The following is a 14,759-nucleotide window of genomic DNA, read 5'->3' as shown; positions in this document are numbered from 1 at the left end:
CAACCACTGCTATGAGCTTCTCAGACAGCACAATGTCGGCCTGAAATGGGCTCCTGGGCATATGAGGATAGAGGGCAATGAGGAAGCAGACCGCTTGACTAAGCGGGCAGTCTCATCTGCTGCAGCCCCAGCCTATGGACTTGAGGCCACACCCACAGTCAGTGGGGTCCGCACAGTGGCCAAGCAGCTCAGTCAAGAGGCAAGGTGAAAGTGGTGGAGTGAAGTCTGTGGCAAGCTCTCTGACTGGTACTGAGGCTGGAGTTTCAGCAGGCTGACTGTGGAATATTAAGTAAAGGCCTCCTCAAAGCTCATTATGTCACAGCATGCTTTTCACTGCTGACTTGCACTCTGCTCCTTTCATGGAGACTTCTTCTGATACCACAGATGTTTTCAGCATGCAGATGCAAGGCTCATCTGTGTTTGTAAACACAGCAAGGGTTCAGAACATTTGATGCTCTGTCAACATTTACAGAGACATCTTCTTCATTGATTCAAAAGATCAGCAGCATAGCCACACAACCGAGTGATAGCTATTGCCTATCTAGAGTCTTTGGTCTTTACAAACTTTGTAGAACTGCTGGACTGCACACAGTTCTATACATAGTAGTGCACAAGGTAACACAGCCGGCTGACTACACACTATCTGACAACCCCCACAGCAGTTTCATAAGGCCGGCCTACTGAGTACACCCACGGTAGCTAGTGCAACTATCAGGGACAACATATTTTATGCAGACAGTACAAATAGCACAATTAAACTCATTTGTTTCAATTAACTGTAATGTAATCAATACAGTCTGTATGTCTGACTTAGTTGATATGTTCTTGACTGCTGGCATTGTATCTACACATACTCTGCTTTGTTTTTCTCTCATTTGTTCTTGTCTCTATCAACTCAAATACTTTTTCTTTCTTCTTTTCTTTACTCTCTCTGTCATTCTCTGCTCTTTTTCTTTCACATCCTTCTTCAGTACTCTCTCCTCTCTTTCTCTGAGTCTGTGTCAGATCATAAAACTACAAGGTGTTGCAGATGACACAATCTTTCCTTCATCTTTCTCTTTTATTCTTTTCATTTCAGAATACATACTTTCCCTCTCTTTCTTTCATTTATCTTATCTGTCTTTCTTCTGATGTTAGAAGCACAGACAGCTTTTTGATCAACTGAGAGAGATATCCCTCTCTACCTACTATAAAGTCTTTCAGACATAGCAGCAGCAGTCCTCTCAGGGAACCACATTATAGCCCCATCATGAATGGCCATATATCAGATCAGAAGTGAATGTGCAGCTTGAAAAAATCCTTTGCAATAAGCTGAGTCTTTTCAAGATTTGCCACCCGGATTCTGTTTTCTCTCTCTCTCTGTGTACATAGAAATCTCTCCAGTGTAGCACATCTTCATGCCCTTCGGAAGGCTTCTGAAACACGGGTGCTGCCCGTGTTTTCTCCGGGACGTTAAATCTATACATACATACATATATACAAATAAAAAATCATTGATGGTGATGTTGGTTATGATTTCGTTAAAGTATGATTTTTAATGAAAAAGTTAAAGAAAAGAGATTTAGAGATTGTGTTTAAATCATAATTAAATTGCAATAATACTGAAACTGAAAAACATTCTTCTAAGACAGCAATACTTTGAAATTAACCTCAGTAGTTAATTCAATCTGATTCTGTGAATTTTGTACAATATCAACCACACAGTATATATTATAAACTTCACATATTACAATAAAAAGCTCTAAGAATCAGACCTTTAAAGAATAGAGATAATTGTAATAGATGCAATAAAAATATCTATATTAAAAAATAAATATGTGATGATAGAAAGGTATAAAACACATTGAAATCAATTGTGATGAATGTAATGTGATGGCAATATTGTCTATATAATGCTCACTGATATTTGTAGATAGAGAAGATGAGTGATTAACTTTGAATAATAGAGATTGCTATTTTCTAAATATCTTTTATGCATATTTCACTTTACTTTTATAACTATTTCTATAGCTCATCTCTTACAATTTGATATTCACAATACAGATTTCCAGCTCAGAAATAATAAATTAAATTAGATAGTAGATTCATCTGAAAATATTTATTTGACAAATTCATATCTATTTATTTTAAAGGCTGAGAAGTTGACTCTGAATGTAATGTTGTCCTCTTGTGAGTTTTGAACTCATGTGTTTTGAATACCCATATCAAGGCGCTATCTGGTGGCCGCATTATCCATTCAGCCACCGGGGCAAGATGTCATAGTCACTGACTGTATACATCTATAATGAAAGAATAATAATAATCAGGTGCTTTTTCATCAAATATGTTTGTGAAATTCTTATATAATTTGAGAAGTTCTTTGCAAAATTTTTACAATTTTTAAATTCTAACTTTTCTAACATTTTCTTGATATTTGTCATATTGACAATGAACATTTGAACATTCTTCTTTTTACATATTTAATGAGTTAATAGTTTGAATGCTTCTGCTGATATTTGAATGAGATCAATGATTTTATTGATATTTTTTTTATAAACACAGTCACCTTCTAAAAAAATTAGACAACAGTTGTGTATGTCTATTAGAGTTTCAAATTTCATAAATCACAACAAATTGAACATTAAATTGTAAATATTTAAAAGAAACAAATGATTGTGACATCTTATATAAAGATTTCAAAAATGAGAGCAATGAATTTCTCAATACATCATATTTGCTGATAGATTATACAGATTTGGATTGAGCAGAACTATATAAAGCAATATAATTGCATAATATGATGATGAAACTAGAATTTGTTACAACAAGGAATCTCTTATCTATCAAAGCAGATAATAAAAATTTGATTGATTTAATTATCATTGCTGTGATCATAGCATACAACAAGCATATCAACATTCACTTTCACTATTTTCACATATAATTGAATGAAGACATTATTTCTATTAAACACATTTCAACTGAAAATATGATAGCAGACATATTAACCAAACCTGTGAGTATGATAATATTTAAATATTTCATTGATTTATTAAATCTTTTCATTGATAACAATGAAAATAATTAAATTTCTGTATGTAGCATGATTTTGAGATGATTCAAGGTTTTGCATTTCATATATATAAACATTATTTTTCTCATATTCTTTTACATCAATGTTGAATTTTATCATATTGTAGAAGGCTGATTCTCTGAAGCCATCAAATTCATTAAGCTTATACAGTTTGAAAAAGAAGATACACTGAAGCTTATACTTTTCAATCAACTAAGTGTTTATAAGAGCATAGTGAAGAAAACCACTGTCTATCATTGCTCATACATTGATTAAATTATTTACAATGGCAGAAATTATGATTGCATTTACTTGCATTTTTTATTTAAATCTTTAGCTTGCTTTTTGCTTCTTTAACTCTCATTCATATTTTAGAACAAGAGCTCTTCATTTCTCTGTTTTTGCTCATTTATAAATGTAGTTATGTTCACACATAGTGTAGAAGCTGCGACTATTGTGTTGATATACTGATTTGCAAAGTGTTTCAGTTTGTTACAATGAATGCAAACTTCTCAGATGATTCAGTCAGTAACTTTTCATTTAAAGAAATCAAATATTTTTAACCATTCTGCATTCATATAAGAAATTCAATTTATAGCATTCACAGAGATGGTTGATATAATCAACACAATGATAAATGTAAAATTCTATTTATAATTGTTATAACTTTCTTATACAATGTTGAAATGTGTGAGATTGTTGTTGAGTTGATGGAAATGAGTGCAGTAGTTGTGATAATATGAAGACATAATATATGAGATATAAAGTTTAAAGAGTTCAAAATTGATATATTGATTTAAAAAATTAGTCTTCACAGTATCATTTCAATTTTGTTTTTTTACATCACAGATTTTGCTATTGAAATCATACAGATAATTTATTTAGATATTATTTCTCTAACAATTTCTGTTCAACCACTGCATTGCATGTGCTTGCAGTGTAGAATTCAAGAATAGAACATTTAATTGACAGAAGATTTCTTCAGAAATACATATTTCGTATATGTATGATTTAATTCAAAATTGAAACTTTGCTAAAGTGTCTTCTTTTAATTAACTATGAATATAGCAGACTTATAAGATTATTATTATTATTATTATTCTGTTATACTCGTATACAAGTAGTGCTTATTATGAGTTCTTGTGTAATGTTAAATACAGATAAGAGTTGATTATATAGAAGAAATGTTTAATGTTGAATGATGTTAAAAATGTAATAAAAACATAAAAAAATTAATGAAAGACAGGATTTGATATTTATGATACAAATTTTCAGCTCAGAAACAATAAGCTAAATCAGATAATAAATTTATTTGAAAATATTTACTTAGCAAATTCACATTTTTTTATTTTTCAGCTACCGGGGTCAAGCTTACAAGAGTAGAGAGTCTATTACAAATTTATCTTTTTCAAACTTGACTGTTATCTTCCATTTTCAAGCTAGATAGATTGAAAGCTCTTTTAGGAATTTATTGAAAAAAGAAAAATGTTCTTTTCTTTCATACACAGAAGATGTTGACAGGGAACCACACTATAGCCCCACCATGAATGGCCATACGTCGGGCCAGAAGTGGATGCGCAGCTCAGAAAAATCCTTTGCAATGAGCTGAGTCTTCTCAAGAGTTGCCACCTGGATTCTGTTTTCTCTGTCTCTCTGTGTACATAGAAATCTCTCCAGCGTAGCACGTCTCCATGCCCTTCGGGAGGCTTCTGAAACACGGGCGCTGCCCGTGTTTTCTCCGGGACGTTAAACCTATACATACATACATACATACAGAAGATGTTGATGCTTGCATGATTTTTGATATATTTATATTCAAATAATTCAATTATCATTGAAACTTCATCATTTATAAGAATTGCTGTTGAGGAAAGTTATGAAGCTCAGCATTATCTTTTATAAAGCTTCAGTTCTTACTTATAAAGAAGTGTTTGTAATTCATCTCATTTTTATATGAGATCATAATTTTTGATTTTAATAACTTAAAAATCAGAAGATTCAGTTCTTCAGAGAAGATATTTTATAACCATTCTGATTTCTTCATAAACACACAATTATGAAGTTTTTAAACATTCAGATTTTTTCACAGCACTATCACAGTGATGCAGCTTCATAAAACTTTAAAAATTGCGAATGTTATTACAATAATATAACTTTATGAGAATTTGATAATTTATTTTTTAACTTGAACATCTGAGTGCAATTATAAACATAGAGCACTCAGACTGATACAGATAAATCAATTCATAATGTAATAAATGTATTTTAGTTAACAATTTAACATTATTTTAAATACAGATTATAAATTGATTAAAGAAAAAATGAGAAAATAAATCAAAAGAAAAGATTATATAAAGAGGGTTTTTATAAAAAGAAAATCAAAGTGGAAGAATATCAGAAGCTGCTTCACAGTGGAGTATGAAATGAAGCATGAAATGAAAGAACATTAAGAGTTACACAAAAGAATTGTTAGAGCTACATGAGTGTAAAGTATGAAGCAGAAGAGATTATATGAAAGAATTGTTAAAAATTATACAAACACAGAGTGTAATAATAAAGATGAGTAGATGCAGAAGAGGAGTTGATTGTGTAAATTAATTATTAATAGATGCTAATTTGTTATATTTCAAATTATGTATTTTATATATTTCTTAATTTTCTGCAGTAAATGAATGCAGATGAAATTGTAATTTCATTTGTATAAATACTGATAAATAAAGAAATGAATTTTCTACTGTCATTCTGCATTGCTTCAATTGTATGCTTTCATTTGAGAGCTTTTATAGAAATAATTTGCTTGAAAGTATGAAGAAGATTAAGAAGAAAGTCTTTTTCATTGAAATTGTAGATGTTCTGAGAGAGAATATTATACTGCTTGATTTTCTCCTGCAATTATTCAATAGAAGTCAGCAGAAAGCTCATGAAATTGCATGTGAAAAGAAGCAAAAAAACTGTAATTATAAGAATAAAGAATTGTTTAAAATAGTAGCTATTATCTGCCTGCTTTTTCTTTTGATTCAGAGTGTGAAGATAGACATTCTTGATCTTTACTTTATGCTGCTTATAAAAGTGAGACATTCAGTTGATTTCTACTTACATTTTGATGATTTCAAATACAAAATTATGCAGTATTTGAGGTGTCACAGGGATGTCACAATCAGATAACTAATTAATATGAAATAGAAGGTGTTATTCTTCAGTATTTATAAGATTATGACAATAAATTGATATTGCCTCTGTTCTGAAGATCTGTTGATCTTTGAACCACTGCATCAAGATAATGTGATTGATTCTGAATTTTTTTACAACCTCAGCATATTTAGAAATCAATTGTTGATTCAATTGAGCAATCGCTTGCTCTATAATCACTTTGTTGGGTGGCATGGTGGGTGGTTAAAGTTGAAGAGTTGCAGAGATTCATGGAAAAAATAGGAGTTTGTTGAGTGGATGAGTTCATTGGATGGTGAGTCATGTTACTAGCTGCATTCCAATGTGCACCTCAATTGTTGATCTACAAGAAGATATTTTTACATAGTAAGGCTACCGGCAACGTTGAACTAACATGTTTAATCTACAAAGGGAGAAAAGAACAAATATGCATGCATTCGAGCTTCAATAAAGATATATCAAAGAAGACCATGTCATAAATTCAAACCGCCGCCCCCTTTTAAAACCACAACCCTACTTTGACGTACAGCTAACATACAAACAGCAGAATTGTAGACTGCAACCACGAACCACGGAGTATATAATTTTCACAAGAAGCAAATAGGAAACGAAAACCGAAAACAGGAAATGGGGGAGAGGGAGAGATAAGAGTAAGAAAATTCACCAATCAACGTTAAGTCATTTCAATAAACTAAGTCCCTTCACCCACAACCAAAGTGTCAAGGGCAAGGAATCGATTCAGGGTTCATGGCTTCAGCGAAACTTTAGCACCATGGTGGCTAGCACATGTAATGGTGACCCATTCAGTCCACGGTTCTGGGTCGCGCGATTCAATCGTGCGGAAATGTTGCATGAGCCGAACTGTAGTGTACGAAGCTTCTGTGAGGGCGAATTGTTCTGTATTTTATTTACATGTATCCGGATTGGACGTGCTTTGTGGTTAGAAAGTGTTTTCTTTTTCTTTTTTTGTTTGTGGTGGGGGGGGGGGGGATTCAAAACGAATAGCCAGGGCCGGCCGGGTGGTGGCGTAAAGGAAAAGAAATGCGAGGAGACTTACGGCCAAGACAAATCCTCGGTCCACCATTAAATGGCAAATACTCCCAGCCAGGTCTGATAGTTTCCCATCGCTCAGGTCGGAATTCAGCAGCGTCGGGCCCGTAGATGTCCTGGCGTCTGTGCATGGCGTAGACGCTGTAAGCGAGCGTCGTTCCCTTTTTGACAAAAACCGGTGATTTGCCGTCCGGCCCACCACCAAGTGGGAGGACGGTATCGCGAATGGCCGCACGTGCGTTGTTTGGGACAACGGGCCAGAGTCGGAGACCTGGAATGCCACCAAAAAGTGGGTTGTTAGTAAACCAGTATTTCGCTAAGGGAGCTGCGGTGTGTTGGTTCATCCAGGTTTCTGCGCAAGCTCACATTCGTTAAGCACATATTTAAGATATTTCATATTTTTAAGTTCTTCGAATGTGGGCTTTCTCCCACCGAGTTGGTCGACCTCTGCACGGAGTTTCTTCAGCACGTCTGGGCGTTTGGGGATTATGTTCCAGACATTCGCTAAGAGACTGGCGGTGGTGTCGCGACCGGCAAGCAAGATGTTTAGTGTTTCGGAACGAAGAGCAATGGGATCTTGAGTCTGTTTCGCTAGTTCTTGCAGAAATACGTAGCGGCCCTTTTCGGGAAGAGTGCCGCTTCCGTATTTTTCATTCGCGTGATTCTCAAGCGCCTTCTTCACATACCGGTCCGCAAAGTCGTGAATCAGTTTCCGATCCCTTTCAAAGCGCTTGTCGGTCTTGAAATATCTGTCGAGGAGGCCCACCCTTAGGGAGTTGCCAATTTCTGTCGTACAGTAGGTGAAGGCTTCAGCGAAATTTTCTTCAGTAGAGGGTTTGAAGTTCTTATGAAGAGTGTTTGCTGATTCTCCGAACAAAAACTCAGTTGCGGTGTCTGCAGTAAGATCAAAGAACAGCGGCTGGAGGTCAACGGTAGATCCATCGGTGGGGACCACTTGGATGAGGTTCTGTATATGTGCTTCAAAAATAGCCAGCTCGGCAACCTGAGCGCGGTTGAAATTTGGCCGGAGCATAGTTCTTGAGTGTTCCCACTGAGGACCATCTGTGGTGAATATCCCTTGACCAAAAACACCATGGAAGGCTGTTTTCCTAAGGGCGTTGATTTCATAATCAGAAAACTTAAGAGATAACACGCATTTAATATTCTCAGGCTCGCAAGTAGAGATCGCTTGGGACAAAAAGTAGTTAGTTGTTTGCAGGCCCAAACAAATCGTGAGGCCTATGCCTGCATCCCAAGTTGTGGCAGGAGGACTTACTAGGTATTCCGACACCGATCAGTGAAAAGGTGTTTCCAAAGATCCGGTAGCGTTTTACGGATTCTTGGAGGAGGATGTTCTTTTGCTTATGTCCCCTGAGTTTCATGGTGAGATCCAAACCGAAAATGGGATCTTTGTGTGGGTACGCTGGAGGCGGCCTACATGCATGCTCCTTGACTAGTTTTCGACGTGCGGCACCGACAGTGAAGTAGAGGTATACTTGATATAGGAAAAAGCAGCCAAAGGCTCCCACCACGACGTGTATCAAGGACAACATTGCAGATGATGTAGCGAAAAACTGAACACACACTGGTATATTTCGTCCACCAAATCAGGTGTTTGACTGGCACCCCGATCACGGGGCGAGTACGCAACTATATATGTACTGTGGAAGGAGCTGTGTAAGCGGCCATATTTCTAACGTCCATGCAATTAACAGTGCATGTGCATGTATCCGCAAAAAAACGAATAGACCAGGGGAATCAACGGGGCCAAAGGCAAAGAAAGGGAAGGACGTTGATGTAGAGTATGATATGGATCAATATTCACTCACTCACTTTATTTTGCTTTTAACCAATATCAACCAAGGCGACGCCCTAGAAGAGTTACCGTGGCCTTGCTGCATGGATGACAACAGGGTCCTCAGGAGGTAGCTCTCTAGGGAAATATTTATAGCGTTCCCACAAAGCAGGCTTCACAGTGTGAATTTTTTTTTTTTTTTTTTTTTTTTTTTTTTTTTTTTTTTTTTAGTGTCAAAGCAACAAATGACAAGAGAACAATGTGGAATTCATGCTCTATTTCCGGGAATTTGGGAGCCCAGAGAGGTGTCTGCCAGTACCTAAGGCCACGGAGTATCTAAGGCCAAGGAGACATTGGCAGGCCAAACCGGAGCCAGGATGCTTGCTGGATAGATCTCGAGTTCGCTGCTAAGTCAACGGACTTGCCGGCTGCCCCGTCAGAGAGTCACTATGCCTAGGTTCTATGTCGTTTTGCCGGTGTCGATGGGGATGAATCGCATGCGCATGCGGGGAAAATATCCGCATACCCCAGTATCCACACAGCGCATTCAGTCCGGATGTCATCAAGCAACGATTTCGACGAACTTGAAGCCGTTATGGTAGGATGTTAATCTGTTACGGCAGCCGTTAGCGACCTTTTGCCATGTTTCATGGCTGTCCCAAGGTAACGGTGGGCAGTGCATAGATTGGCTCACACCATAACACTCGGCGATGAGCCGATTGCATCCAACCGACAATCCACAACCTGGGTGTCACATTGATTGCTATCCACGAGGGGTAGGAGTATCTCATGTGTGTACACCATGCATATGTAACACTCAGGATACAGATAAACTTGCAGTGCGAACAAAGGTTTCCTCCGCCAGTTGCCGTAACTTAATTCTGGGCTGTCCGTTCCAGACAGCGCCACCGCGCATATTTGGGCTCAAGGTCGTCGCCCTCCAGCAAGCAACCGCCATCATTCCTCGTAAACACCCCGCGTTTGTGTTCATAGAGTTGGCCACCGAAGCGATCAACCAGGCATGGGAAAGAAAGTCCAAGTGAACGGAGAGAGTACTCTATTTGATATTATAATATCCTCGTTCTGCCAGTCAACATCCTAAGCCACCAGGAACCGAGAGAGATTTTTATCTCGTTTTGTCAATGGATCCTCCGTGTCAAGGAATGAGATCGGGATATGCTCTTTGCTTGTTTGCTTCGATGAGTTGGTTATACAACAGCTATGCAGAGTACCTGAATGCAGAGAAGGCATCCAATCCGGCCAGCCTAACGTCTATTACCATCCATACGGGTTAAAATTAACCCTTGTCAAGCCAAGCAGCCGCCGAAGCCGCTAATAGCATTTTGGACCGGAAGGTGATGTCAGCCTTTATCGATGCCTGCGCATTGAATTTCCGCATGGGCTAAAAATGTGTAGTAGATGGTATCAAGTCTAGGATTTAGGTCTTCTCGAATCCCTTAACTAGTTAAAAATATATATGATTACACCACTGAACCTTCGTTTCGAAAATGATCTTGTGTGAAAATTCAATTCCATTGCTTTGTCTAGCGCCAAAGAGTCTTTGGTTGACTCATTCATCTCCACGGGGTTTATTTAGCCTGAGGACGGCTTTGAGCATCTACTCGGTTGCCTCGAAGTGCATTCTCTTTTCGTTAGCGAGGAAATTGGCCATGCGATTATCTTTACCCACCCCTCATCCCATTCATTGATGTCTCTGAGATAACCGAAGTTTGTCGTCGAGGGCGTTGCACTAATTTTAGAAAGAAAAGAAACGAAAGAAAATCGCCAACCAGCCTTTTTTTTTTCTTGACAGCCTCCCTTCTGGGCCTGGCTCTATCCAATCCATCATCGAAGTCTGACTTTCTGGTTTTGGTCAGCTCGCTGCCATTCTCGCTGGGTGTACAGAGAAGCGGAGCCGTTGGCCCTTGTGAGAGAGGCACATGGTATCTGTGTACGCTGCATATGCATACTCGATACAGACTACACCTGTCGGAGAGTATCCGGGTGTGTAACCAGGGGTGGATGTTTTGCAACTCTTACTGAAAATTCTCCATGTGTTAAAAGTGCTCGCAACCTGTGAGGCGGGGGAGATAGATCTTTTGCTTATAATAAGTGTCCCCAGTCCAGGGTTTTTGTCTTCCACCTTTCTTCTATACTTTGAACTTGTATAGAATGAAATACAGGTATAAAAATTTGTTGAAGCTCTGCAATCAATAGTCCTGGTGAGCTACTGAATGACGGTAGAAACCCGGCTTTGAGGAATTGGATGTTGACACAAGTTGCACCGCTGAGAAGGGGAAAGAATACAGCTGATTCCGGACCCCACTGCTTTAAAACCATCTCAAGGTAAATCAGGATAATTAGCTGATCATGGACCAGGCGCGGACCAAGTTCAAGATCACACGCATGGACCTATACGAGGTATGTTTGTACACAGATTAGTTAGTGCCCATAGTGATAGGAGCCATGCTGGATGTTTTCTTGCTAAATTTATGCCCATGGTCAACCTTGTAGGCCCAACCCCAACCGCCTGGTTGCAACCAAGGCTACAGCCAATTTTGGATCCTATTTTCGCAGACGGAGTACAGATGGATATTTTTTACGACCCCAGATTTGGACAGGAAACTGAGGAATAGTTGCAGATATCTTTCTCCGGCAGACACTTCTTAGAAATCAACTTATCAGAAACAGTTTTCGAGGAGCAACTCCGGCATAGAAAGTTCTGTGAGATCTTTCTTGTTGTGGATAGTCATGGCAATATTCATTCTAGGAATATGGTGATAACGGAGGATGATGACCCAGCGAGAGCAATCTGGATTGAAGAGCTTCAGCAGGAGTGGGTTGACTTCGAGAAGCTCCTTGTTCCTGAGATGGCTGAGGACATAGTGGGTGCGGTTGACATCCTCCCTCACCCGAAGAGTTCCACCCACACCAGCTACAAGTATCTTCTGGTCATGTACAAGGTAGATTCTATGGATACAAGAACAAACTAGTGTCTTAATATTATTATTGATAATCTGGTTCACTACCTAGCACAGTGACGTTTCAAGACACACACCTTCATCTTGCGATACTAAATGAAGATAAATTTAGATTTCTCCATCCATGATTTATTGTCGGATCACTTCCAGTCTTCGGGGTCACTGCGTCCTTGAGATGCTGATACGTCTTCCTGGACTTTGGAATGACAAATTGATCAGGAAATGATGCTGCTCGGCTTTGGACAAGTTGATAGCATGGGGTAAAAGAAGAGGTCTATTCTCGCCTCAATTGTGTGGCTGTGGTGCATGCATATCGAGTCGACGGTTTCGCTGAATCGAGACATATGATCAAGAACTCAAGATGAGAAATAACCGCGGACATTTTCAAATGGATGCGAGTTTAGTTGACGGATGATGAATCGCGAGGCATGTAGTATCCAGACCTTCTCACCATGATATCAAAGATGACCCCAAGCATGGATAATCGACATGATAAATTCAAGTTTCTGCAACTCTTCATGTATGTATTCCAAGGGAGACGGGTGAGACAGAGATATGGTCATACATAGTGAGGGGAAAATAGCGATATGTATACGCCAAAGGACGCCTGAAAATGGCCATAAAGCAATGCTGACAAAATAATATGTACAGTAAGATTCCGAGTCAATGAGGCCAGGGAGGAAAGAAAAGGCCAAGGAAAACACATAGAGCACACATGCCAATAAAAAAAATTGAAAATGTCAGTTGAGAAAAATGGGCCTCCTGACATATCATTCTCGGAAACTAGAAAGTTGCAGAGATATGGCAGCTTCTCATTGGTATTTATCGTCCCGTTATCCAGCTCGTCCAACTTCTTTTCGATTCATTCGATCCTTCATGTGTTTTCGGTTCCAATTGACCACCAGGGTTCGGCGCTCGTTCGAATGGTGCAGCGTTTTCGACTCTGTTGGCATTCACAGCTTCCAGCACGCTCGGTCTCGAATCCGCAATTTCGTCGGCGCCTTTGAATCCAGCACTTGGACTATCTTCATTTTTCAATCCTCCAAATAACCATGCCTTTCCTTTGTAAAACATTGTTTGCTTTTTCAGCTCTTCATTTAGTCTCTTTTCCTCCTCCGCCTGTTTCTCCTTTTCCAACAATAGAAGTTGATCTGGCGTGGGATTACCCGCGACATATGCCTTTCTTGCATCTAAGAGCTTTTGTAATTCCTTATCAATCCACAGTTGTCGTTGGCGGCGATTGTAGATTATCAAAGATGTTGCTGAGTAGATTGTGAGAGCAGCAGCTATACCTAAATTTCAAAGGATAAACCATCTAGTAAGCACTATACCCAAGAATAGGAAACACCGGAAGGATAACAGCGAATCCAGGATGATAAATTCTATTTCCCATATTCCAATCCTGGTGAAATCACGATACAACTTGGGAACAGGTAAATTAGCTGATCAGGGACAGAGGAAATGAACTGTACCGGACGCAGTTATAAGGGTATAAACTGTAATTTTATGCGCACGGTCGGCCCATATCCGCCCTTTGGACATAATCCGATCCATCGGGGTAAACGCTTTCGAATACCGCGCGGCCCGAGCCTCAGCACGTAGCCGCTCAACCTTTTGCTTGGGAGTCTCTTGTTTGGAGCCTTCGGGACTGGCGAACGGTCCGGCCGTCTTGGACGTGCTGGACTTTGCGCCTGTCCATTTCGAGGTTCCGGTATTTACTATTGACGTTTTCGAGGAGGCATAGGGACCTGTCGCTGTGAAGCGGGTTGCATCTGCCGCGGACCGGGACATAGTGGCGGGAAGGGAGGGAGGCCAATTGCCCTTTCGGGGCGGGGTACAGAGTGTTATTAAGATGTCACTGGCAATATGAACCACGGCGGAGTGTATACTACGGGCTAGAAAGTAATAAAGGGTTAGGATCGTAGCTGTCCGGGGTTGAGTGGGAATGTGGAGGCTTCGTCGGTAGCTTCAAGGTTGGGAAATTTTTCGAGCTCAGAGGCTCGAGTCAGCCAAGACTCAAACTAAATAAATCAGGACTAGCGCAACATAGCCGTTGAACCTCTCGATACTAACTCCGCAACACCATCAAGAGAGCACAAGAGCAAAGACACTATAGTAGTACAGACAGGTATTGAGTTTTTGGATACTGAGGGACCATTGACGAATGGTGCCGGTCTTCTCGTCAAAACACCCACAATCAGACCTAATGGCAGCTCCATCACACAGCCCTGTCCCGGATCTCACATCTGTGCTGAGGACGCTATCAGCATATTCACCAGGTGTTCAGGACCAATCTCGAATTCATAACCCTCCAGTTGAGAGCTCGAATAATAATTCGTATACTAGACCAACTTCAACCTCTAGACATGCCCCCCTGGAACAGCATACATTGGAGCTAAATCAACCACCCAACATACCTGACCCGTCCACTATAACCACCTGGCCTGCGGCATTGAAATATGTCATGAAAACCGTGGCACAGAATGAAGCCATCCGGTCCAAGATCAAGAGACTGATCCGCACGCAACACGACCATGAGAGACAGTGGTGGGAGGGCAGACAGGCATTGCTATCAAAGCAGGCAGGCCGGGAAGCAAAGAAGAGACAGATTGATGAGGTCTTGTAAGCCGAGGAACTCTAATCTCCGCTGTTTTATTGAAGTGATGCCTTTGCGAACGGTTTTGATAACTCTCGTTCCCAGACGTTCGGTTGG

The 14,759-nt window shown here is 39.6% G+C and overlaps 5 protein-coding genes across 5 annotated transcripts; 1 reads left to right on the top strand and 4 right to left on the bottom strand.

Annotated features, from left to right (window-relative positions):
- Positions 1-4,404: 4,404 nt before the first annotated feature.
- Positions 4,405-5,793, bottom strand: HCAG_08122 (predicted protein; the record flags this gene model as incomplete). The annotated part of the gene is made up of 5 exons (XM_001536963.1): positions 4,405-4,440; positions 4,610-4,681; positions 4,714-4,804; positions 5,080-5,090; positions 5,788-5,793. The coding sequence occupies 5 exons, from the start codon at positions 5,791-5,793 to the stop codon at positions 4,405-4,407; spliced, it is 216 nt and encodes a 71-aa protein (XP_001537013.1).
- A 1,172-nt stretch (positions 5,794-6,965) lies between these two features.
- HCAG_08121 (hypothetical protein) lies at positions 6,966-8,652 on the bottom strand (the record flags this gene model as incomplete). Its single annotated transcript, XM_001536962.1, has 4 exons — positions 6,966-7,117; positions 7,278-7,631; positions 7,703-8,458; positions 8,547-8,652. The coding sequence occupies 4 exons, from the start codon at positions 8,650-8,652 to the stop codon at positions 6,966-6,968; spliced, it is 1,368 nt and encodes a 455-aa protein (XP_001537012.1).
- A 1,288-nt stretch (positions 8,653-9,940) lies between these two features.
- Positions 9,941-10,464, bottom strand: HCAG_08120 (predicted protein; the record flags this gene model as incomplete). The annotated part of the gene is made up of 2 exons (XM_001536961.1): positions 9,941-10,122; positions 10,368-10,464. 2 exons carry the CDS (start codon positions 10,462-10,464, stop codon positions 9,941-9,943), a joined length of 279 nt encoding a protein of 92 aa, XP_001537011.1.
- A 971-nt stretch (positions 10,465-11,435) lies between these two features.
- Positions 11,436-12,310, top strand: HCAG_08119 (predicted protein; the record flags this gene model as incomplete). The annotated part of the gene is made up of 4 exons (XM_001536960.1): positions 11,436-11,486; positions 11,580-11,647; positions 11,782-12,028; positions 12,266-12,310. 4 exons carry the CDS (start codon positions 11,436-11,438, stop codon positions 12,308-12,310), a joined length of 411 nt encoding a protein of 136 aa, XP_001537010.1.
- Positions 12,311-12,868: 558 nt separating this feature from the next.
- HCAG_08118 (predicted protein) lies at positions 12,869-13,837 on the bottom strand (the record flags this gene model as incomplete). The annotated part of the gene is made up of 2 exons (XM_001536959.1): positions 12,869-13,338; positions 13,561-13,837. The coding sequence occupies 2 exons, from the start codon at positions 13,835-13,837 to the stop codon at positions 12,869-12,871; spliced, it is 747 nt and encodes a 248-aa protein (XP_001537009.1).
- Between the last annotated feature and the right edge of the window lie 922 nt (positions 13,838-14,759).

The sequence above is a fragment of the Histoplasma capsulatum genome, genomic scaffold (genome assembly GCF_000149585.1).
Source record: "Histoplasma capsulatum NAm1 scaffold_10 genomic scaffold, whole genome shotgun sequence".
In the NCBI taxonomy this organism is placed as follows: Eukaryota; Fungi; Ascomycota; class Eurotiomycetes; order Onygenales; family Ajellomycetaceae; genus Histoplasma; species Histoplasma mississippiense.
Note: the sequence above shows the minus strand (reverse complement) of the source record. Positions and strands in the feature narration are given on the sequence as shown.